Source organism: Aedes aegypti, chromosome 1, assembly GCF_002204515.2.
Source record: "Aedes aegypti strain LVP_AGWG chromosome 1, AaegL5.0 Primary Assembly, whole genome shotgun sequence".
NCBI classification, from domain to species: Eukaryota; Metazoa; Arthropoda; class Insecta; order Diptera; family Culicidae; genus Aedes; species Aedes aegypti.
Genome location: NC_035107.1, coordinates 85,887,831 through 85,911,961, shown reverse-complemented (window position 1 = coordinate 85,911,961; position 24,131 = coordinate 85,887,831). Strand labels below are relative to the sequence as shown.

General features: G+C 40.9%; 1 protein-coding gene across 4 annotated transcripts in view; it reads left to right on the top strand.

Moving 5' to 3' along the window:
* LOC5576596 (sesquipedalian-1) overlaps positions 1 to 24,031 on the top strand; it is a 29,717-nt gene extending 5,686 nt beyond the window's left edge. Inside the window, exons 2-4 of one of the 4 annotated variants that reach the window (XR_002499800.1) lie at positions 14,287 to 14,586; positions 16,522 to 16,940; positions 23,677 to 24,031. Coding sequence is in view for 1 of the 4 variants with exons in the window: in XM_001656130.2 (XP_001656180.2) it covers positions 14,287 to 14,586; positions 16,522 to 16,886 (665 nt within the window). In the remaining 3 variants the exon portion in view is untranslated. Of the gene's footprint in view, positions 1 to 14,286; positions 14,587 to 16,521; positions 20,141 to 23,673 lie in introns of those variants that run through there. The other 3 variants (XR_002499802.1, XR_002499799.1, XM_001656130.2) reach the window with 3 other exon arrangements.
* Positions 24,032 to 24,131: the final 100 nt, after the last annotated feature.

The following is a 24,131-nucleotide window of genomic DNA, read 5'->3' as shown; positions in this document are numbered from 1 at the left end:
GAATTATCAAAGAAATTCATGGAGGAATTGCTGAAGGAGTTTTTGAAGGAAACTCTGAAGGATTTCCTGAAAGATCTGCTAGAGTATTTTCTGAAAACGCTCATGGAGGAATTCTTGAAGATACTCCTGGAAGATTTTCTTGAAGGAACTCTTGGAGGAATCCTAAAAAAAAAACTTCTGTCAGAATTCCTGTAAGAGCTCATTAAGAAATTCCTAAAAAAACGCTTGGAGGAATTCATGAACGAACTTCTTGGTGAATTCCTGAAGGAATTCCTTAGTAACTCCTGGAGTATTTCGATGGAAGATTCCACAAGAACAAATAGAAGAATAATTCATAATTATTAATTCATAAATTAATATGAATACAGAGATCCCATGTGAGTTTGATAGTGGAATACCGAAGATTTTCTTGAATCAATCTTTCGGAAACCCCCTCTGGAATCACCGGGAGAATCTTTGGCCCTTTTTTAAACATACTGGAGACATTCCACTACGGAATTATTGAAGTAATGTATAACATCCTAATATGATACGGTGATCGCATACCGCAAGGAACTTGATTCCTAAAAATGATCCAAAATGTTTTGTCTCTTGTTTGTTAGAAGGAAGTACTCTTATAATTCGTATTTAATAATCTGAATGTTTGCCCATTACGGCCATTTTATGGTTCCGGAACTAACCCGGAACATATGTAAAATTTTCCATATTGAAAAAAAAAAAGATTATTCATATGTTCCTTGTTGATTAAAATTAAGTATTCTAACATATTGGATTAAGTGATATGTTTGATCACTTTGGTTCCGTAATTAACCCGGAACATCCGTAAAATTGAAAAAAAAAAAAAATGTTCTGATAGTTATAGAAACTTCCATGAAGAATTCCTGGAAGAACTCCTAAGGGATCTCTAGCGGAACTCTTTTAAGAATCTCTCGTGAGACAAGAGACAAAGGAACTATCAGAATATAATTTTTTAATATTGCCAATTTTACGGATGTTCCGGGTTTGCTCCGGAACCATAAAATGGCCATAACGGTCAATAATTCATTTCACAAAATCCCCCATGTAAGAATATTTTTGTGTGAGGCTTCGCAGCAAAACGTAATCATGACAGTTTATTTCAGTTTCATTAATTCTACTTGCTGTAAGGAACTCAGGATGATTCCAGGGCTCTAGGTGGCCAGGGCGAAGTCTCCGGTCAATGGGACCGCCACCAATCGATTCAGCAGCCTTTTTTCGATCTAGAATGGCCAAAATCATTTCCTGGAACCGTTACCCAGCTGAGATATTGCATTTAGTCGCGTTTTGGAGCCCGATTTTCTCACTGTGCAGCCGTACAAAAATCAAGCAACGAATAATCAACGAGAGAATACGAACCGGGACAATCGGCGAAGACCACAGCGACGTAAAGGGACTAGCGATTGGAAGCTCGGTACGTGGAACTGTAAATCTCTCAACTTCATCGGGAGCACACGCATACTCGCCGACGTGCTGAAGGACCGTGGATTCGGCATCGTAGCGTTGCAGGAAGTGTGTTGGAAGGGATCAATGGTGCGAACGTTTAGAGGTAACCAGAGCTGCGGCAATACACATGAACTGGGAACAGCTTTTATAGTGATGGGTGATATGCAGAGGCGCGTGATCGGGTGGTGGCCGATCAATGAGAGAATATGCAAGTTGAGGATCAAAGGCCGGTTCTTCAACTTCAGCATAATAAACGTGCACAGCCCTCCCTCCGGAAGCACTGATGATGATAAAGACGCTTTTTACGCGCAGCTCGAACGCGAGTACGACAGCTGCCCAAGCCACGACGTCAAAATCATCATAGGAGATCTAAACGCTCAGGTTGGCCAGGAGGAGGAATTTAGACCGACGATTGGAAAGTTCAGCGCCCACCGGCTGACGAACGAAAACGGCCTACGACTAATTGATTTTGCCGCCTCCAAGAATATGGCCATTCGTAGCACCTACTTCCAGCACAGCCTTCCATACCGATACACCTGGAGATCACCACAGCAGACAGAATCGCAAATCGACCATGTTCTGATTGATGGTCGGCACTTCTCCGACATTATCGACGTCAGGACCTATCGTGGCGCTAACATCGACTCTGACCACTATCTGGTGATGGTCAAACTGCGCCCAAAACTCTCCGTCGTTAACAACGTATGGTACCGACGGCCGCCCCGGTATGACCTAGAGCGGCTCAAGCAACCGGATGTCGCAGCGGCATACGCGCAGCAACTCGAGGCTGCATTACCGGAAGAGAGTGAGCTGGACGAAGCCCCTCTTGAGGACTGCTGGAGAACAGTAAAAGCAGTCATCAACGATGCAGCTGAGAGCAACGTCGGGTACGTGGGACGGAGTCGACGGAACGATTGGTTCGACGAGGAGTGCCAGGAGGTTTTGAAGGAAAAGAATGCAGCGCGGGCGGTTATGCTGCATCAAGGGACCCGGCAGAACGTGGAACGCTATAAACGGAAACGGCAACAGCAGACCCGCATCTTTCGGGAGAAAAAACGCCGCCTGGAGGAGACGGAGTGCGAGGAGATGGAACAGCTGTGCCGGTCTCAGGAAACGCGTAAGTTCTATCAGAAGCATCCCGCAACGGCTTCGTGCCGCGAGCCGAGATGTGCAGGGATAAGGATGGGAGCATTCTGACGGACGAGCGTGAGGTGATCGAAAGGTGGAAGCAGCACTTCGACGAGCATCTGAATGGCGCTGAGAGCACAGGCAATGAAGGACGGGACAACGGAGGAAATGCCTTCGTCAGTACTGCGGAAGATGGAAATCAACCAGCCCCCACTTTGAGGGAGGTTAAGGATGCCATTCACCAGCTCAAGAACAATAAAGCTGCTGGTAAGGATGGTATCGGAGCTGAACTCATAAAGATGGGTCCGGAAAGGCTGGCCATTTGTCTGCACCGGCTGATAGGCACAATCTGGGAAACAGAACAGCTACCGGAGGAGTGGAAGGAAGGGGTAATATGCCCCATCTACAAGAAAGGCGACAAATTAGATTGTGAGAACTTTCGAGCGATCACCACTTTAAATGCGGCCTACAAAATATTATCCCAGATCATCATCCGTCGTCTGTCACCGAGTTCGTGGGAAGTTATCAAGCCGGCTTCGTTGACGGCCGATCGACAACGGACCAGATCTTTACTGTACGGCAAATCCTCCAAAAATGTCGTGAATACCAGGTCCCAACGCATCACCTTTTCATCGATTTCAAGGCGGCATACGACAGTATCGACCGCGTAGAGCTATGGAAAATCATGGACGAGAACAGCTTTCCCGGGAAGCTCACGAGACTGATAAGAGCGACGATGGAAGGTGTGCAAAATTGTGTGTGGCGAGATGGACCACCCCTGGTCTTAGCCTGAAATCAGCAAATTAAAAAAAAAAAAAAATTGTGTGAAGGTTTCAGGCGAACACTCCAGTTCGTTTGGATCCCACCGGGGACTACGACAAGGTGATGGACTTTCGTGCCTGCTGTTCAATATTGCGCTAGAAGGTGTTATGCGGAGAGCGGGGCTTAACAGCCGGGGTACGATTTTTACGAGATCCAGTCAATTTGTTTGCTTCGCGAATGATATGGACATCGTCGGCCGAACATTTGAAAAGGTGGCAGACCTGTACACCCGCCTGAAACGCGAGGCAGCAAAAGTTGGACTGGTGGTGAATGCGGCCAAAACAAAGTACATGCTAGCTGGTGGGGCCGAGCGCGACAGGGCTCGCCTAGGTAGCAGTGTTACGATAGACGGGGATACGTTCGAGGTGGTCGACGAGTTCGTCTACCTTGGATCCTTGCTGACGGCTGACAATAACGTTAGCCGTGAAATACGGAGGCGCATCATCAGTGGAAGTCGGGCCTACTATGGCCTCCAGAAGAAGCTGCGGTCAAAAAAGATCCACGCCCGCACCAAATGTACCATGTACAAAACGCTCATAAGGCCGGTAGTCCTCTACGGGCATGAAACGTGGACGATGCTTGAGAAGGACCTGCAAGTACTTGGAGTCTTCGAACGTCGGGTGCTTAGGACGATCTTCGGCGGTGTGCAGGAGAATGGTGTGTGGCGGCGAAGGATGAACCACGAGCTCGCCCAACTCTACGGCGAACCCAGTATCCAGAAGGTGGCCAAAGCTGGAAGGATACGATGGGCAGGGCATGTTGCAAGAATGCCGGACAGCAACCCTGCAAAGATGGTATTCGCTTCAGATCCGGTTGGTACAAGAAGGCGTGGAGCGCAGCGAGCTAGGTGGGCGGATCAAGTGCGTATCGATTTGGCGAGCGTGGGGCAGAACCGAGGATGGAGGGATGCGGCCACGAACCGAGTATTGTGGCGTGAAATTGTTGATTAAGTGTTATCTGTGTAGATGTTAACTAAATAAATGAATGAATTGAATGACATTCCAAGACTTTTGGACGAAAATGTTACCCAAACATCCAAAATCAGCAGTTCATTTTTGAAAAATTCCCAATGGACCGATGCACGAGTTCACTAATTTGACGTTTGAGCGGTGCCGAATTCACTGGTTTCCATGGTGACATAAATAACACGGCACCGCTAAAACGTCAAATAGTTAACCCGTGCAAAGGTCCATGGATCAATGCACGAGTTCACTAATTTGACGTTTCAGCGGTGCTGAATTCACTAGTTTCCATGGTCACGTAAATAACACGGCACCGCTCAAACGTCAGATAGTGAACTCTTGCATCGGTCCATAATACTTTTCGACCACCTGAATGCGTTCTCAGAGGTTCGAATGTTACTTTGATTTTTTTTATTTTCTTTTGATTTATTGTTATGTGAACCACCGTGTAAGTAACGTCATACCCTAAAATCAACTTATCGCCTAGTTACTCGCTTTTTTCTCTGAAATAAAGCGAAAGAAAAAATGGGAATTTTGAGGGTGAAAATTCATAGAAGAACAGTTATGTTTTATTTGTTCATTAAAATAAATGAAAACCGGAAATTTTGACGAAAATATGCATCTGGGACAGATGGAAGTATGCACTAGTAACAATTTTGGTTTTATTACAATGTATTACGTATTTAATTTGTACAGCTTATTAATTTTTCACATCAACAGGCAAAGTGAGGCCCCTATGATGTTGGTAGCTAAAAACATACAAATCGAAACAAGAAAAATCTCATCTGCAAATAACACATATGGAAGTCAAGAGCTAAAACTTAATCTAAGGCACAATCCTATGTTGTTTTGTCCAGCAAAAAAGATGAAAATCTTCGACGTAAGAACTCACGAGTGAGATGAAAGTCGAAGATTGATGCGACTCAGTTGAAAAGTTTTAGTAATCCGTTGATCCCACCATTAGTACTGTAGTTCGTCCGTCGGAGAGGAAGCCTTAGGTACAAGCTATTGCGAAGCAGTCGTGGACGAGCATGCAAGTCGATTTGTTCCCGGATTGACGCGCAGTCTATTCGTCTCTGAAGCGTATCGGTGATCGTCAAAGCTCTGGTCGTGTCTCTTCGCGTGCGGAGTAGCTCGAGATCCATTAGTTGGCATCTGTTCTCGTAACTAGGTAGGCGGAACGGATTTGTCCACGGTAGTTTGCGAAGCAGAAAACGTAGAAAGCGGCGTTGAACCGACTCGATTCGCTCAGCGCCGTTGCTGTATGCTGGACACCAGACTGCAGAACAATATTCCAGAGTGGAACAAACGAGCGAGCAATAAAGCGATTTTAGGCAGTAGCTTTTGGCGATCCTGAAGATAAATCCAAGGGTTCTGGACGCCTTGGCTACGGTGTACGACACATGCTGCCAGAAAGACAATTGTGAGTCCATGATGACACCCAGATCTTTCACGTGGTTAACGCGTTCGATACTCGTCCCATACAGACTGTAGGCGAATAGGGTCGGCTGCTTCAGTCGTGAGAACGTCATAACTGATCATTTGACTGGGTTAACTACCATTCTATTAATAGAGCACCAGTTAGCCAAAGGGCCTGTTCAAAAATTTCATAACGCTGAAGGGGGTGGATGGGTACCCACAAAATGTTACAACTCACACAAAATTTTTAAAATATTTATACAAAAAGTGTTATGAGGGGGTAGGTGGGTGTCAAAAATTGACATTTTCGGCGTTATGGAACTTGTGAACAAACTCAAAGCGTCGATCTGTTGTTGCAAAAAGTGACAGTCGGTTGTAGAGCGGATCTGTAGAAACATTTTTAGGTCATCGACGTAAGACAAACGAGGACCTTTAACCTTTGATTAGCAGATGAACATAAATATCAACGGACTCAAATGACTACCTTGTGGGATGCCAGAAGAAGCAGAAAAGCTGCTAGATTTGGAATCGCCAATTGAAACCAATAATTGACGACCAGTAAGGTACGTCCGGAACCAACATAACAGATTGTCGCTGACACCAAGTCTGTCGAGTTTTGCGATAGCGATAGCGTGGTCCAGCTTGTCGAATGCAGCAGAGAGATCGGTGTATATGCCATCCGTCTGCGTACATTCCGTGATGTAGGATGTGAGGCACAGTAAATTAGTGATAGTTGACAGGCCTGCAGTGAAACCATGCTGGTCGGGGCTGAGATACTGCTGACAGCGTGAGAGCAAGGGTTCCATAAGCTCGAAAAGTTTCGAGACGGAACACAGCGCCGCAATTCCTCGGTAGTTATACACGTCCGGTTTACTTCCTTTTATGTATTTTATAAGTCAAATTATGATTGTAGGTCAGTTATAAAACCTTGACAACACCAGAATGAGCAGTTAATTCCCTGGAGATTTGTTTTAAATAATAAAAAAATAAGAGTATTATGTTACTATGACTGACGTTTTGTGTTGGTCTTATTTTGTAATTTCATATTATTCCTAATTACTAAATGGCGAAAATTTATACAAATAATCCTCTTATTTCTTTCCACATTCTTCTCTAATCATCAGCTTTGTCATCCATTTTCATTGACCGCAAACTAAAAAAAATCTCAACTGAAACTCGATAACGACTCATGGAACCATACTGAAAATCAAATTTCTAATAATTGTATTGAAAAGTAATCGCACACATTCAAAACGGTGTACCTCAGAGAAAACCTTTTTAAGGCAGATCTTCATTATGTCATCAAGTATCGACAAAAGTTAAAAATATTGAAAAATATGCAGTCTTAATATAAATACAACAAGGTTTATACAGCATTGTTCGGACTCACCGCAACGACATCTCCCATTCGTTGAATGCTAGGCGCACTCAGCAATAGCAGCAGCGCTGCAGTGTGCATTCAATTTCTCTACTTTCGCCACTGCTAGCAGCAAGCAGCCCAATTGCTTTGATGCTCTTGCGTTGGGCTGCGTGATGCTAGCTTGCCGGCGCAGCACATTATTTTATATCAATTTCTTAGCCGTACTACCTCTCGCATATATAAGCGACACCGTTTCGATGTAACATTAGATGTAAGTTGATCTGTAACAGAAGAGTATCTCCACCGAGCAAGAGCACTGCCTCTCGGCGGAGGCAATAAATTAGTAGAAGTCAACAAGAAGTTCGTTATTCGTCTGCCCCTCCGGGACCAAAAAGAAACACAACGTAGGGCCTGGTCAACCCTGGACGAAACAAGCATTAAAATAAAATCTTGCATAAAATAACATTTTAAAACAGAGAAAAAATATAGTATTTACAAATAAATTTTGGTTTATTTTAACCAAAACTTTAGGTACCATTTGCACAAAAGTGAAACCAATTTAAATTAACTTCATTCATTTCATTTCATTTATTTAGTTAACATCTACACAGATAACACTGAATCAACAATTTCACGTCACAATACTCGGTTCGTGGCCGCATCTCTCCATCCTCGGTTCTGCCCCACGCTCGCCAAATCGATACGCACTTGATCCGCCCACCTAGCTCGCTGCGCTCCACGCCTTCTTGTACCAACCGGATCCGAAGCGAACGCCATCTTGGCAGGATTGCTGTCCGGCATTCTTGCAACATGCCCTGCCCATTGTATCCTTCCAGCTTTGGCCACCTTCTGGATACTGGGTTCGCCGTAGAGTTGGGCGAGCTCGTGGTTCATCCTTCGCCGCCACACACCGTTCTCCTGCACACCGTCGAAGATCGTCCTAAGCACCCGACGTTCGAAGACTCCAAGTGCTTGCAGGTCCTCCTCGAGCATCGTCCACGTTTCATGCCCGTAGAGGACTACCGGCCTTATGAGCGTTTTGTACATGGTACATTTGGTGCGGGCGTGAATCTTTTTTGACCGCAGCTTCTTCTGGAGGCCATAGTAGGCTCGACTTCCACTGATGATGCGCCTCCGTATTTCACGGCTAACGTTATTGTCAGCCGTCAGCAAGGATCCAAGGTAGACGAACTCGTCGACCACCTCGAAAGTATCCCCGTCTATCGTAACACTGCTACCTAGGCGAGCCCTGTCGCGCTCGGCCCCACCAGCTAGCATGTACTTTGTTTTGGCCGCATTCACCACCAGTCCAACTTTTGCTGCCTCGCGTTTCAGGCGGGTGTACAGGTCTGCCACCTTTTCAAATGTTCGGCCGACGATGTCCATATCATTCGCGAAGCAAACAAATTGACTGGATCTCGTAAAAATCGTACCCCGGCTGTTAAGTCCGGCTCTCCGCATAACACCTTCTAGCGCAATATTGAACAGCAGGCACGAAAGTCCATCACCTTGTCGTAGTCCCCGGTGGGATCCAAACGAACTGGAGTGTTCGCCTGAAACCTTCACACAATTTTGCACACCTTCCATCGTCGCTCTTATCAGTCTCGTGAGCTTCCCGGGAAAGCTGTTCTCGTCCATGATTTTTTATAGCTCTACGCGGTCGATACTGTCGTATGCCGCCTTGAAATCGATGAAAAGGTGATGCGTTGGGACCTGGTATTCACGACATTTTTGGAGGATTTGCCGTACAGTAAAGATCTGGTCCGTTGTCGATCGGCCGTCAACGAAGCCGGCTTGATAACTTCCCACGAACTCGGTGACAGACGACGGATGATGATCTGGGATAATACTTTGTAGGCCGCATTTAAAGTGGTGATCGCTCGAAAGTTCTCACAATCTAATTTGTCGCCTTTCTTGTAGATGGGGCATATTACCCCTTCCTTCCACTCCTCCGGTAGCTGTTCTGTTTCCCAGATTGTGCCTATCAGCCGGTGCAGACAAATGGCCAGCCTTTCCGGACCCATCTTTATGAGTTCAGCTCCGATACCATCCTTACCAGCAGCTTTATTGTTCTTGAGCTGGTGAATGGCATCCTTAACCTCCCTCAAAGTGGGGGCTGGTTGATTTCCATCTTCCGCAGTACTGACGAAGGCATTTCCTCCGTTGTCCCGTCCTTCATTGCCTGTGCTCTCAGCGCCATTCAGATGCTCGTCGAAGTGCTGCTTCCACCTTTCGATCACCTCACGCTCGTCCGTCAGAATGCTCCCATCCTTATCCCTGCACATCTCGGCTCGCGGCACGAAGCCGTTGCGGGATGCGTTGAGCTTCTGATAGAACTTACGCGTTTCTTGAGACCGGCACAGCTGTTCCATCTCCTCGCACTCCGTCTCCTCCAGGCGGCGTTTTTTCTTCCGAAAGAGGCGGGTCTGCTGTTGCCGTTTCCGTTTATAGCGTTCTGCCGGGTCCCTTGCTGCAGCATGACCGCCCGCGCTGCATTCTTCTCCTCCAAAACCTCCTGGCACCCCTCGTCGAACCAATCGTTCCGTCGACTCCGTCCCACGTACCCGACGTTGCTCTCAGCTGCATCGTTGATGGCTGTTTTTACTGTTCTCCAGCAGTCCTCAAGAAAGGCTTCGTCCAGCTCACCCTCTCCCGGTAATGCAGCCTCGAGGTGCTGCGCGTATGCCGCTGCGACATCCGGTTGCTTGAGCCGCTTTAGGTCATACCGGGCGGCCGTCGGTACCGTACGTTGTTAACGACGGAGAGTTTTTGGCACAGTTTGACCATCACCAGATAGTGGTCAGAGTCGATGTTAGCGCCACGATAGGTCCTGACGTCGATAATGTCGGAGAAGTGCTGACCATCAATCAGAACGTGGTCGATTTGCGGTTCTGTCTGCTGTGGTGATCTCCAGGTGTATCGGTATGGAAGGCTGTGCTGGAAGTAGGTGCTACGAATGGCCATATTCTTGGAGGCGGCAAAATCAATTAGTCGTAGGCCGTTTTCGTTCGTCAGCCGGTGGGCGCCGAACTTTCCAATCGTCGGTCTGAATTCCTCCTCCTGGCCAACCTGAGCGTTTAGGTCTCCTATGATGAGATGAAGTTGAGAGATTTACAGTTCCACGTACCGAGCTTCCAATCGCCGATTGTCCCGGTTCGTATTCTCTCGTTGATTATTTGTTGCTTGATTTTTTTACGACTGGCTTGCAGGGCCTGACATCAACCCCCTAGATTTCCGGAGGACCATTCCCCCTAAATGTTCGGAGGACCATAGTGCACAGTTTAGCTTAGAGTCCTTCTCTGGCACTCGGACGATGATCAGCCGCCCCTGACATGGGGAACAGACGCTGTTGTGAGCCGCTCCTAACATGGAGTACAGACGCTCAAGGTTCGCAGAAGCAAAAGCAAAAGCAAACCCCCCTTCCCTGTCAGCATACGACCAAAGTTCCCACCGGGGGTTGGTTACCCGATCTTCCCTAAGGTTACTCGTACCCCGGCCAGTACCGCGAGGAGGTAGGGATAGGAGTTTCTGGACCAGAGGCTAAGGACCGCACAGAGGGGTCTATTTTGTTCCTTCAGGTACGCGAGGTACCAATGGTACGCCATGCCCAGCCATTTACCAACCAACTGAACTGAATTAACTTATGGCGTTTGAAACAAACTAACATTTAGCCTTAAATAGTCAACACCGTCTTAGTTCAAATTAACAAACAATTCTCAAAACAAACGAAAAAAAATAGTTAAATCAAACATTGTTTTAGTTTGAATCCACCAAAAAATAGTTTGAAACAAACATGTGTTGCAGTTTGAAACAAACAACAAATTTATAAAAATTGCGTCCTGGTTATGTTCCCTTCATCATTTTGAAGCAAAAAATATAAATTATACAAATCGCATTATATATTTGCTTATGTTAATTAAACAAATAAATTTAATATCATTGACGAAATTGAAGTTGGGGGACTCCATCTACATCAAAACCGCAAAACACGGTGGATAAAATCGTCAGATTGATGAGTTTCCTCGCATAAAACGCTTTTTTTTTAGTTCATTTGTACATTTCGTTTCGTCTCGTACACTCGTACAAACTAAGTCGAATCAATCCGTAGCAGCTGTCAAATCAACATTTAATATCATAGGATAAGTCGCATGAAATCACAGGTTAGTTCGGATAAAAAAATTACACTCGCATTGTATGCTATTATTCATCACATAATATATACACGTATAACGCCTCCACTTTTGTACGTAGAAGGCCTTTTCGCGTCATCTTATAAGTGAAATTTTGCACGTACAAAGCCTCCAGGTGATTTCGTTATACGTACATTTTGGTTGTCTGGGTAGCGGACATTTTATCAACAGTAATACTGTAATAGGAAAATTAATGCATCTTAAAATACGCAAACAAAAACTGATGAAAGAAATACCTCTAAAACATGAAATCTGTATTTGTCAGCTCACGTACACGGTGTTCAAAGAGTTCTGCGTCTTATAACTTACGGCTCACTGTGATATAGCAAGTGGTTAAAATACAACATATCAACTACATTATAAAATATTTTATTAGAATATATAGCGGTCATCTCCCTCCATTCCTTCAGCATGATGAAATATATTAATTTCCTTTAAAATTCATTGTTCGCCATCAAAATTCTGCTCAAACATATGAACACAATTCTTTTCGACCGAACAATCATGACATTTGCTCACAGTGCAGCGAAAGCAACACAATCAAAGGAATCATTTTTTGCGTCGAGTATCGCGCACACATTGATGCGCACAAGCTTTTTTTCTCAGTACGACGGATTGAACTTTGTTTACATTCTCAATTTTACGCGGTCGGTGAGGAAATTTCATAAAATTTCGTAAATTATAGGATTTTTACGGCGTGCGATTGGAATGAAATCCTTCAATAAGGATGTACGAAGATTTTCCATGGTGAAAATAAGTGCCCGGCGAAGTAAATCACACAGGGAGCGGGAAGAAACTTGTATCGTAAAGTTTGAGTCACACCAGTCGATCGCAGAGCATTTCTCTCAAATCGTGTTCGTCCATGCGATTTTGGTGAAAAAGTGCAAAGTGGATAATTGAACTGAAGTTATTTAGCGAAATACAATAGTTTTATTGCATTTTTGGTGTATAATTGTACCAAACATAACAGCTTTCACAAAATTACACTTGGAAAATTAATCTATGTTGCAGGTAAGTTTAAATAGCCGCCGTAGTGGAACATTTTAAGTTTTGATACGACGAATAATAGCGCTTATGACGAAGTAGAACGAAACCCTAGTCTAAATAGTTTGTTTCAAACCAATTTTAAGTTTACAAACAACAAAATGTTAGTTACGAAACAACAAAGTTTTAGTTTGAAAATCAACCAATCTTTCGTTGTTGTTTCAAACTAGCTTGTCTCTGTGTATGTTTTTCATACACCACGTAAAACGGATTTGAAAAAAAATGTCAAATACGACTACAATTATACAGAGCACCATTTTGCCTACATTACTTCGTAAATATGTATAAAAATTTTTTCTATCAATTTTTTTTCTGTTTCGTTTCTCAAGGTCGATATTGTCATTAACGTGTAAAAAGAGAAAATGAAAAACGAGGTACATAAAAATCCACTCTTTTCGTTGTTTGAATTTGCTCTCAAATGCTTATTAATGATTTTTTTTAAATATTTTTGTTTCACTGTGTCAAAAGAACTGAAAGAGGCATAGTGGTAACGTCCGTGGCCTTAAAGCAAAGTGTCTGGGTTTGATTATCGGTCGGTCCTAGCGTTGGGCAAATATGACCACAACATCGATGTTACTGAATCGATTCAAAATTGATATGTCGAATCGATTCATCGATTTAATCGAATCATTTGAATCGGTGTTTTCGAATCGATTCGATTTTTAAGTTCATATGAACATTTATAAACACAATATCTTAAAATAAGACAAAATGCTATTTCATATGATTTGTAATTTCCTTTAACCGAATAACGTTTGAAATTTAAAATCAGATATTATGCTGATTCAAAACTGGGTTCATGGTTCATCAACTCATTGAAAAATACTTATGAATTTCATCCAGTTGAATCGAAACAAAAAATCGAATGAAGAGAATCGATTCACTTGATTTAGAGTGCCCCTAACATCGATTCAAAACATCGATTAATCGGATCAAAATAATCGATTTTCGAAACATCGATTCAAAATCGCCCATCGCTAGTCGGTCCAAGACGGTCGTACTAGCCACACGATATATGAATGCGAAAATGGAAAATTTGCCATCGAAAGCTCTCCGTCATTTACTGTGGATGTCCTTGTAAGAACATTTAGCTGAGAAGCAGGCTCGTTCCCATTATAAACGTAATGCCAAGAATAATATGTTTTAGAAATATCTACTGTATTTGTTATAGAATTTTATCTAATAATTAAAAAAAAAGTATACTTGCAGATTTCTTAGCGACATTTATGTAAAAAATCCTGATTTAATTCTTTGAGAACATCCTTGAGAATATTCTTAAAAAGTTTCTGGAAGACTTCCTGAAACTATTTCTGATGGCATCCTTGCAGAAATTAGATGTGGGAACCATAAAAAAAATCCTGAACGACAATCTTGAAAGCATCTCTGGAGAAAAATTAATGTTTGAATTCTTGAAGATGTCTTAAACGGAATCAATTAAAGAACCAACCGATGAACACTTCTGATGAACTTAGAATTTTGTTAAGAAATTTTTGAAAGAATCTTTGGAGGCATTCCTAGAAACATGATGAAATTTGCAGAGTAATTTCTGGGATAACCCCTGAAAAAATCCATGTTGAATTCTTGAAGGTATCTTGGACGAAATCCATGAAGAAATTCCTTAAGAAGGCCGTTTAAGAATCAATACATGAATTTCTGAAGATATATTTGGAGAATTACAGTAAGGAAACTTTTAGCAAACACATGAATTATTTTCTAATGATTTTCCTGGATAAATATTGTAAGAGAAAACCGTAATATGAGCTGTAATATTGTTTTGAATGTTTTTTGGAATATCTACCTCCGGTTGGTCGGAGGTAGATGCCCAATGCCAAAGTGAATCATGAAAGTCCCCAAGTAGTACTTTACACTATAAGAAAACTATTCTCAATTTATCTTTCAGAACTAGCGGAAGAAGGCGAACAGTACTGTTTCCAGATAATGTTCCACGGCCCGAACAATAGGACCTACTACCTGAGCACCGAATCGCAGAGCAACATGGAACAGTGGATGAAAGCGTTGACCTGCGCCGGGTACGACTACATGAAGCTGATGGTGGCCGAACTGCAGCGACAGTTGGACGAAATCGAGGGATGCAAGGAGAAAACGCCGGAAGTGACGCCTCTGCCGGCTCCGAAAGCACCACCTCGGAGGCAGAACCCATTCAATCGGCCCCCTCCTGTGGAGTATGCTTCCAATGCAGGTGAGTGACGCTTGCCCCGATGGTCAATAGCTTCCGGTTTCGAGTTCGCTAATACCTACTTCCGTTTCGATTTAATTCCCTAGACGATTGAGCATGCCTTCAAAGTTTGTGTTTGCTTCTGTTATTAATTGACACTCTCCTAGATGATCTTGTTTTCTGCATCGATATGATAGGGACACGGATGAAGCGGTATAGAACAAGTTTTACGGGACAAGAACAATATTCTGCAGGACTTCTATAATCATTTAAAAGATCTGTGACTTTGGAAGATCTTCAAAGTATATATTTTCGCCAAACGGTCTCTAAATTCTCCTTGTGAATGAATGCTTGTGCAAAATTGTAGAAGCGCCAGAGATACATTCAAATATTCTACCGAAACTATTCTATAGGATCTTCAGGGATTTCTTCTCAGATTCCTTGAAGAAAAGCTTCAGGAATTATTCTAGTTATTTCTTCCAATGTATTTAAGGAACCCCTGAGATCCCCCTGGTCCAAAATAACAACCAGAGATGTCTGCACCAATTTTCTCAGGAATTCGTCCAAATAATTCTCCAATGATTTCTCAAGGTAATGTTAGAGGAATTAGAAAAGTCATAAAGGTTTACAATGAAAATCCAACTAGGATTCTTCGATAACTACCAACGCTGATTTTCCGATTTCCCAGCTATTTTCATAAATATAGTTTAGTTTATGCTAGAATGAAAATGTAAGTTTTTTGTTCAAATTATTATTTCATTTTCGAAACTCATCAATGTGCAGAAGTATAAGTGAAGTGCAGATTGAGTATACAGTTTTCTAAGAACTGCTATTCGTTATCATATTTCCCTTTAGTATCATAACGGTATATGTGCAGAGATCGATTTCTTCTTCTTGGCATTAACGTCCCCGAGCCTACTACTCAGCTTAGTGTTCTTATGAGCACTTCCATAGTTATTAACCGAGAGCTTTCTTTGCCAAAGTTGCCATTTTCGCATTCGTATATCGTGTGGCAAGTACGATAATACTCTATGCCAAGGGAAGTCAAGGAAATTTCCATTACGAAAAGATCCTGGACCGACCGGGAATCGCACCCAGACACCTTCAGTATGGCTTTGCTTTGTAGCCGCGGACTTTAACCACTCGGCTAAGGAATGCCATATGAGAATGAGATCGATTTCTCTTCATCGATTTTCTCTTTGGTATTTTGGAATGTAATGCAGTACGATGAAGGGAGATGAGAACTTCCTAACACAAGAATAACTTCTTCCTAACACAAGAATAAAATCATCTGGCAATGAAAAAATCGATGAAAAGATATCAATCTCTGTACGATACTGAACGCAAAAAGTATATCTGATTGGATTGCACGCGAAGCTTAGGTGTTTTCCATGCTTTGTTAAATTAAGTACACATATCAAACAAAAAAAAATCATATCGATAAAAGACAAGATCTTCAAGGAATGCTTTCTTTTTACTCACTCCCATTCATCAAAGCGGCGTAACTAACGCCTTGTCGTATAACGTGCGTACTCGTTCATATCTATGAAAAAATACTACGTCCAGTTTCTGTAAGTTCAACTAATAGTTGTAGAGTATAGAGATAGGAAATGCTAGAATATAGTAAAACTATCAATTTGTTTGGTTGAAAATAAGTGAAGATGTAATTAACTAGTCATAGCTATTCCTACGGAACGTTTCTTAAAATTGCTACTTTTCAATGTTGGATACATACAATCATTGGAAGAGATCCAACTTTCGATCTTTAGGTATACCTTTTTGCTGACAGAATAGGAAATCCAAAATTCTTATAGATCGAAAGTAAGTGTCCTCTGATAAAAATAAATTCATACCTATATAAATTCAACTTACAGAATCTGGACGGCATGAACACTAGTAATAGAGATCGAATTATATTCAAACCTCCTCCAAAAATTTCGAAAACATCCGAAATCGCAGTGTTTGACCCGAGTGCGGCCCTACCGATGGCCACGTCACACTTTTCCCCGCAAGTAACAAGAAAGGCACCGCCGCCACCAGTTCCTACCGGCCACCAGCCGCCATCGGAATCAATGACCACTAGTACTAACAGTAGCAACAGGCCAATCCAGGCCACCACCAACAGCACCAGTGGTGGAAGCGCTCTTAACATGGTTGATCTGCTGGCCATCGTTGGAGACGGAACCGATGGTACTGCAACGGCTCCTTCGGAAGAGTACACCTTCGAAGAAATGCACCGGCAGCTCGGGGTGCCGGTTCTGGCGGACCTTAAGGCGCGGAAAATGGCGATGGAGAAGAGCGAGCAACCTCTCATCATGTTCTAGGGTGTACTTACGTGATCTGCACCTGGAACGGACGTTGGCAGTGTGAAAGTGCTTGTATGCAGCTGTAATCCGGTTACTTTTATGTTCTTATTTAACGTGTTGTGCTTGGTCTAACCTTGTCGATTATTATTGTTTTATGATTTGAACAGGGTCCGTATTTGGTTGTGCGATCGTTCGTGAGATCCCTTTGTAAAATGTTTGTGTTGTAACTCGATACCTCCTTAACTCGATGGTCCCTTCAATATCGAGTAAGGGAGAGATGACTGTAATCGTTCATGGAACTCATTGATTGATCGAAAAATGAAATGATGTATGCGTTTGCAAATGACAAAAGAGCGAACTCGATCGAAAAGTCTCCCCCAGTCAACTGTTTAATTTCAATCTTTAGCAAATGCACAGATTATTTGACCGATATTGTTGAAAGATTCAAGAATGCAGCTGGGAACACAAAATGCATTTTTCCAGCAATGGTAGTGTTGGTAGCTACGTCGAAGATGCGAACTTGAGCAGTTTGGCAAATGGAATGTTTCAAACGAAAAAGTTATCTTTAGAGAAAGCATAAAAAATAATATCAGGGTGTATCATTGAACAAAGTGATTAGATATATTTTAGAAAGAATCGAATAAATTAATTTAAATTATTGAACATCTCATTCTGATCAAATTATTGTACAGTGGCAGTAATATAGTTTGTTTCGAAATAGTCTTCAATCCAATCCGGAGATAACCCTCAGACACCTACGTAGGGCAGTAAAAAACTGACTGCGATATCGCATCGAACCGACAAATGTTCTGAATTTCAGTAACCAGGTATTTCAAGCCTAGCGCCTACACAGAAGGTAGAAGCATAAGTGTCCTATGTGATATTTAAACAAATTTGCGATGCTGTATCTATTGATCGTGAATTTTCATAACATAAGAGGAATAATGCATGAAACAAGATGATTATTCTCGAAAATGTTGAAAAATTTGGTTTATTCTACGAGTGGCATATGGTGAGAATTGTCGGTCTCGTATAGCGAGGTGACAATTCTCGACTCGAGTGAAGTGACTCGCCGGGTAAAACAAATCTCATCTAACGCCACTCGTAGAATAAACCCAAATGTGACGCAAATTTGTCATACTGGAAGAATAAATGCATAATCGTTAAGAATTTAATGATCAAAACTCGCTCAGCTTATGATAACGCCCTAAAAGCCGTTGGAAACCACGTGTGTAGCACGTCGTGTCTGAGAAAATCTCGCACAACTTAAGATCTCGCCCTCAAAGCCATTGGTAACCGAGTGTGAATCTCTTTGTTTTTAAGCAAATGAGTGGACCAGGATAGAAACTATCATCACTGGGAGATAGAGGAGGATCTGCTCTTCATGAAAGCATTGTTCAAAAACGTTTGCTCAGTAACAACAAGCTACACACTTGCCAACCAATGGCTTTTGGGGCGAGATCATAAGTTATGCTAGAAATGAATGAATGAATATCCTAACCATAACCCTTGGCAGATCGAGAATGAACTCCCCTTCTTCATGGTCAATATCGTGTAAATATGCTCTTATATACTCAAAAACGGAATGCTACATACGTGATTACCAATGGATTTTGAGAACTCTAATAACATAGCGCAATAAAATTAACATTTTCACGTGTCCCAATGACCAAATCCCGACTAACCAGTGTTATCATTTCTTTATAGATCATAATCCAACGATGAAGATCGACTCAAAACAAATCGATATCATTCACTATCGGTAATCTCAAACTGATTGAGTGGGATTACGTGCCTCCAGTAAATTTGGGGCTGCTGATTCAAATCCCACTCACAGAAATATTTCAACATGTCACAATTTTGCGATATAGGATGTCAAAGTTGTATAATATACTGATTTTAAGTATTTTAAGTTAAATTTAAAGGGTTTGGATCATTTGGCATAAGGTCATTGGGCATAAAGGACATTGGGCGTAACAGTCATTTGGCATAACACTTTTTAATGAAAGCAAGCATCTTCTAAAAGAAAGGGCATAACTCTGGTTATGCCAAACGACCGTCATGGCTTTATGCCAAATGACTTGCTCCCAAATTTAAAACACAGCTTATTATTTTTTTTGAGCAATTTTGTATACCGTAAACGGGTCTACCACGGTAGAATTACATAAGGAAAAAAATCAACTTTATTGAAAGCCACAAACATTTAGCACATTTTTCTGCAAGATTTGGACATTTTTACAGTAGTGTAAGGCGGGAATAGATGGCCAAGTAACATCACTAGCTACAAGAGTTTATCCAGCTGAAATAAGCTTAGTGTTTTTTTTATTGGTGTGTCGCCTAAGAACAGAATCCGGTAATTTTCTATAAATGGAACTTTTTCTATCTAACCTAATACTTCAGTAGTGGCGCTGTTGAATTTTTTAGAACACAGGTAATAAACCTCGCGACAACTGGAAGGGTAAACATACTTTGAAAAGTATTCTTAGTATTTCAGTTCAGTAGTATTTCAGTTAATTACAGACATATAAGTATGTGGTAATTTCAGTGTGTATTCTTATCAATGGTTTTTTAGTAACAATTAACAACTTTGAAGGCATGCTGCTGACTTATTTGCCAATATTTGCAGCTAAAACCTTCACAAGTTCATTTTCCTATTCAAACATGATCATTTGGTGCAGTATCAATGCAGTATGATTATTCACATCAATACTGACTCATAGATGTCAAATAATACTCTTAAATGTAGCGGAAGTGGTGACTTCAATGTAGCGAAAGTGGTTCTGTGACTCAAATTGTTTGAAAATTCAAATGGTAGTGGTTCACGAAGACTTCGTCATTTTTTCACATATTTGGTTGGCGTTAAGTCGAGTGGACCAAGTGTCATTTTTCATATTTTGAGAAAAATGGTCTAAAAGTCAGTAATTTTTAAAATTTGGGTTCAATAATTTAAAATTTGGGTTCAATAATTCTACACATCTCTGTGTTAATTTCAAACAATATAATGTAAAGTGATAATGATGAAAAAAAAAATGATCCAAACCTCTAATAGAATGATTTATTGGTGGACTATGTACACTTGGTCCACTCTGACTGAACTAAAGACCAACGTAATGTTTGGAAATATTTTATGTTTTTTTTTTCTCTTACTATCAGGGCTTGAATTTTCTCTAACTTATTTGGCTCGAAGTTTTGAAGCAGAATTCCAAACTTCTTGCGGAAGGATCAAGCTCTGAAACATATTGGATTTAAATTTTTTTTTAGTTACTAAAAAATAAATCAATAAATCCGAAAACAATCCTTTATTTATAAAAGTTTCTAAAGTGTCTTCAGTTATCTATTTCTATGTCGATTATTCGATAGAATAAGTAAGGTGAGATACATATGTACTTTAACATGTGTGGTTAGGAATTGAAATTATTTCAATTGGAGTACACAAAAGGGGCATTCTTCTTCTTCTTTCTGGCGTTACGTCCCAACTGGAACAAAGCCTGCTTCGCAGATTAGTGTTCTTATGAGCACTTCCACAGTTATTAACTGAGATCTTTCTTTGCCAACTGACCATTTTTGCATGTGTATATCGTGTGGCAGGTACGGAGATACTCTATGCCCTGGGAATCGAGAAAATTTTCTTTACGAAAAGATCCTCGATCAGTGGGATTGGAACCCACGACCCCTCAGCATGGTCATGCTGAATAGCTGCGCGTTTACCGCTACGGCTATCTGGCCACAAAAGCAGCATATTGTTGATTAATATAACTCTGCTAGCTTTTAAAACAAACCCCTTTCGAAGTGAATCGAAAGTGCCAAGAATAGGAACCGCCCTTTTAGCATAATTGAAGAGGTTATGAGCAAAAGGGTGTATGTGACAAAAACCTAGTTTTAGAATATCGACTTTTAAGTTTTTTTCGGCAATTGTTCAGTCTTCTTCGCTGCCGTTTTACACATATTTGTACCACTGTCCATATGGATTACATACAACATGGGACAAGTAGGTGTAGAACAACAGTACGAATCATATTATTTTTCTAGATTTTTCCTATCAAACGAAAAAATCACCTCTAAATACCGTTGGAAAGCTTGAAAACAGCAGTTTTTTAGTACATTCAACTAAAAAATCGACCAAAATGTCATCCCTTTGCGTTTGGGCCGCTCAATTAAAAACCGGGAAAATTTTGAACATTATAACGGGAAAACCGGGAAAAAAGCGGGAATTTCAAAATGGATTTTTAGTGGCCACCCTGTAATTATCGAATGCTTCCATGGTCAAACTGGGTGCATATCTCTAAGATAAACAGATTATTTAAATTCTTCGACATCACAATCGTAAATTCTTCAATAATCCATATTTTCAATCCCGAAATCAGTGGCTTTACGATAGCTTGAAAATTAAAGTTTTGTAGGGCCAGGGCATTGAAGACCAGGAATATTATAATATGTGTTCAGTCAGAGTGGACCAAGCGAAAATCTTGAGTTAATCTTGAGTCACCACCCATCCAAATATGGTAAATGGTCAAAAATCAAAATCAAATGCATCGAATTAAGCAACATTCATGAATTTCTATTGATGGGTGAGAAAAAGAATCATTCCATATCGAAACACCTGACAAATCACTTGAAATGTCTTTCATTTGCTAGCATTTCTCAGCTCGCTGATCATTTTCGCTGTTATGGTAATAAGCACTTGGTCTACTCTGACTGCATATTTTCATCGATTTTTATTGATCATCCAAAGTAAATTTGTTACATATCTCTCGCAGTTTACAGCATTCATCAAATCTGATCAAAGTGAAATGGAGTTAAAGTAATTTCGCGTCTAATGGAAGAGTTATCCAATTTTCTCATGTTTTCTCACTCTGACTTAACGCCGACCATTTCTAAAACATGAAACATCTACTCCGTCATTCATTACCTCAGCTTAAACATTATACAGGAATGTGTACAAAATTTATGTTTTTACAGTCTTGAGATCATTATTGATCTATGAAAATGTAAAAGAGTGAGAAACAAGACGCCCCAGTTCCTTAATTCTCAATGAGGCTTCGCCGAATGAAAACTTTACACTGTTTACTGACATGACCGCATTTAAAAAGGCATTGACTTTTCTCATATCCAAGCTCTATTCTTTCGGTTTGTAATTTTGAACTATAATTTGGCCTTTTGTGACTCGGTCTTTTGTAATTCGGACCTCTGTGATTCGACTTTTTATGGTAGCCTAGAATGTCTTCACTTTTTGTGATAATCTCCCGTAAAACAGGGTGAATTCACTAAGTGACGACAAACAAAATTTCTATTCTTTCATATTCACAAACAGATTGAGTAGATTGGATTTTGCTTTGAATAAATTCAAAAATTAAAAGCCTCAAAATTTTCTTAGAAAACAAAAGAAAAAAAATCATTTTCTTTGAAATGTTTATTTATTTGCACCTCATTTCGCCATGGTGTCCCTGATTCGCCACATTCCATAAGAAATAAAAGTAGGTGGTGAATTCAGGTATCGAAATATAAAACGTAGCGAATACGGATGCAAGTGGCCCAGTATTCGCCATCTCAATTTTTAATACAAAGACAAAGTTTTTGATCAGTTTTTTTCATATTTTCCCTGCTGTCATGGATTGTAAGCTTTCGTTCAACGTATTGAAGTAATCAAAGGTCTTTTGATTGATTTTTAAGCAAATTTTCGGGAACTCACCAATATAGAAAAAAAACTGACGTGAAACAACATAAAATTTTCAAAATAACTTAACTTTGCCAGGAAAGGATGCTTTAAAAAATACAGGCCTCATAATTTGCTGCAATAGTTTGGTTTATGAATGCATCTTATTGCTGTTTGTGGCATGTGAGCGGTGGTTTTGTGGAATATAGTTTTAACAATATTAATTGTGGAACGAATTGGAAAGCTACTCTTTAACATTAATTTGAAATGAAATGTAGAAATCGTTGATAATTAATGTCAAGAACTAACAAATTGTGAAAACCCGCTCGGCACATCATTTTGCCATGTTCGGTAAATCAGCATACAATCATGCAAGTAGACTAATGTATGTATGCATTTTCAACAGCCAACATTTCACGAACTTTGATGTTTTTTTTAAACGGCTGTGGATGAAACTTACATAAGCAATCCTAATTGAAGGAAATAGCGTTTTGCTGCTTGATATGTCCTGCTTTGTAATTTTCACTATGAAAGCAATTTCTTTATGCTTAAAACGCGATTTTTTATTGTGAATGTTGTAACATTAGACAGTTATGCTACCAGCGACAGATCGGATCAGAATGAGATGACAATCTTAATTTGTAAGTTATGTTTTGAAACATATTAACAATCATTCCTATATAGTATACAACCATCCCACTAATCCACGATCGAATATTCGTAAGTAATTCTGGGAATATATAACATACCTACTTCAATTCAAATTCTAACATATCATAACAACATTTTGGAGCAGGTTTAAGATCCGTTCGAATCGCATCATTTCATAATGCTTCTATCCAATCGGATTCCAAAATTTCGGTCATCATTTCCCATGTTACATGTGCTGGGCTGGAATACGTGGTAATCTGCGCGCGTGGTTGTTAGCGGCTGCTTGCATCACACTTTTTTCCTGTTCAATGTTCCATTGATTGCTCCCCATTTTGTGTTCCATGTGCATTGTGTTAACACACCTGTCTTGCTACTTAATTCAAGCGTTCTTGGTCGTTGCTTCTATCATAAAAAACACACGCTACTTATTCAGTCACTTTTTTCGAGTCGAGAATCACCAGGTCTACGATCTCTCTTCCCATCGTCTATTTTCCGTTCCAGCAGCAGCGAAACGCCGCCAACGCAAAAGAAAACCACTCGAATCACACTTTTAGGGCGAGACATTCGTTAGAATTTAGTTATATTCGTGTAACAACGTGATGTGTGCTTTTAGGAACAGAACAAAGCCAAGTCAATGTATTATCATCCGTTTTATATAGCGTTAGAAATCTGCAGTGCCAAAATCGTGTTAGGAGTCTAGAAATTAATACCAATACTACAAACAGTCAAAACTCGAACAAATTGTACACTTAGGATTATTACTCTCTCTTTTTATTAACTTATAATGTTCTTGTTGAGTTGTATAATATTATGAAGCTTTGATTTTTAGCAACTAGGTATTGATAAATATCAGAATAAGGTTGGATTTTTAGATTTACTGGAAAATATGAGAAAACTCCTTTATTCCCGAGCAGAAGCGAAGTTCTGACCATCAAATCGAGATATTGATTTGATTGACA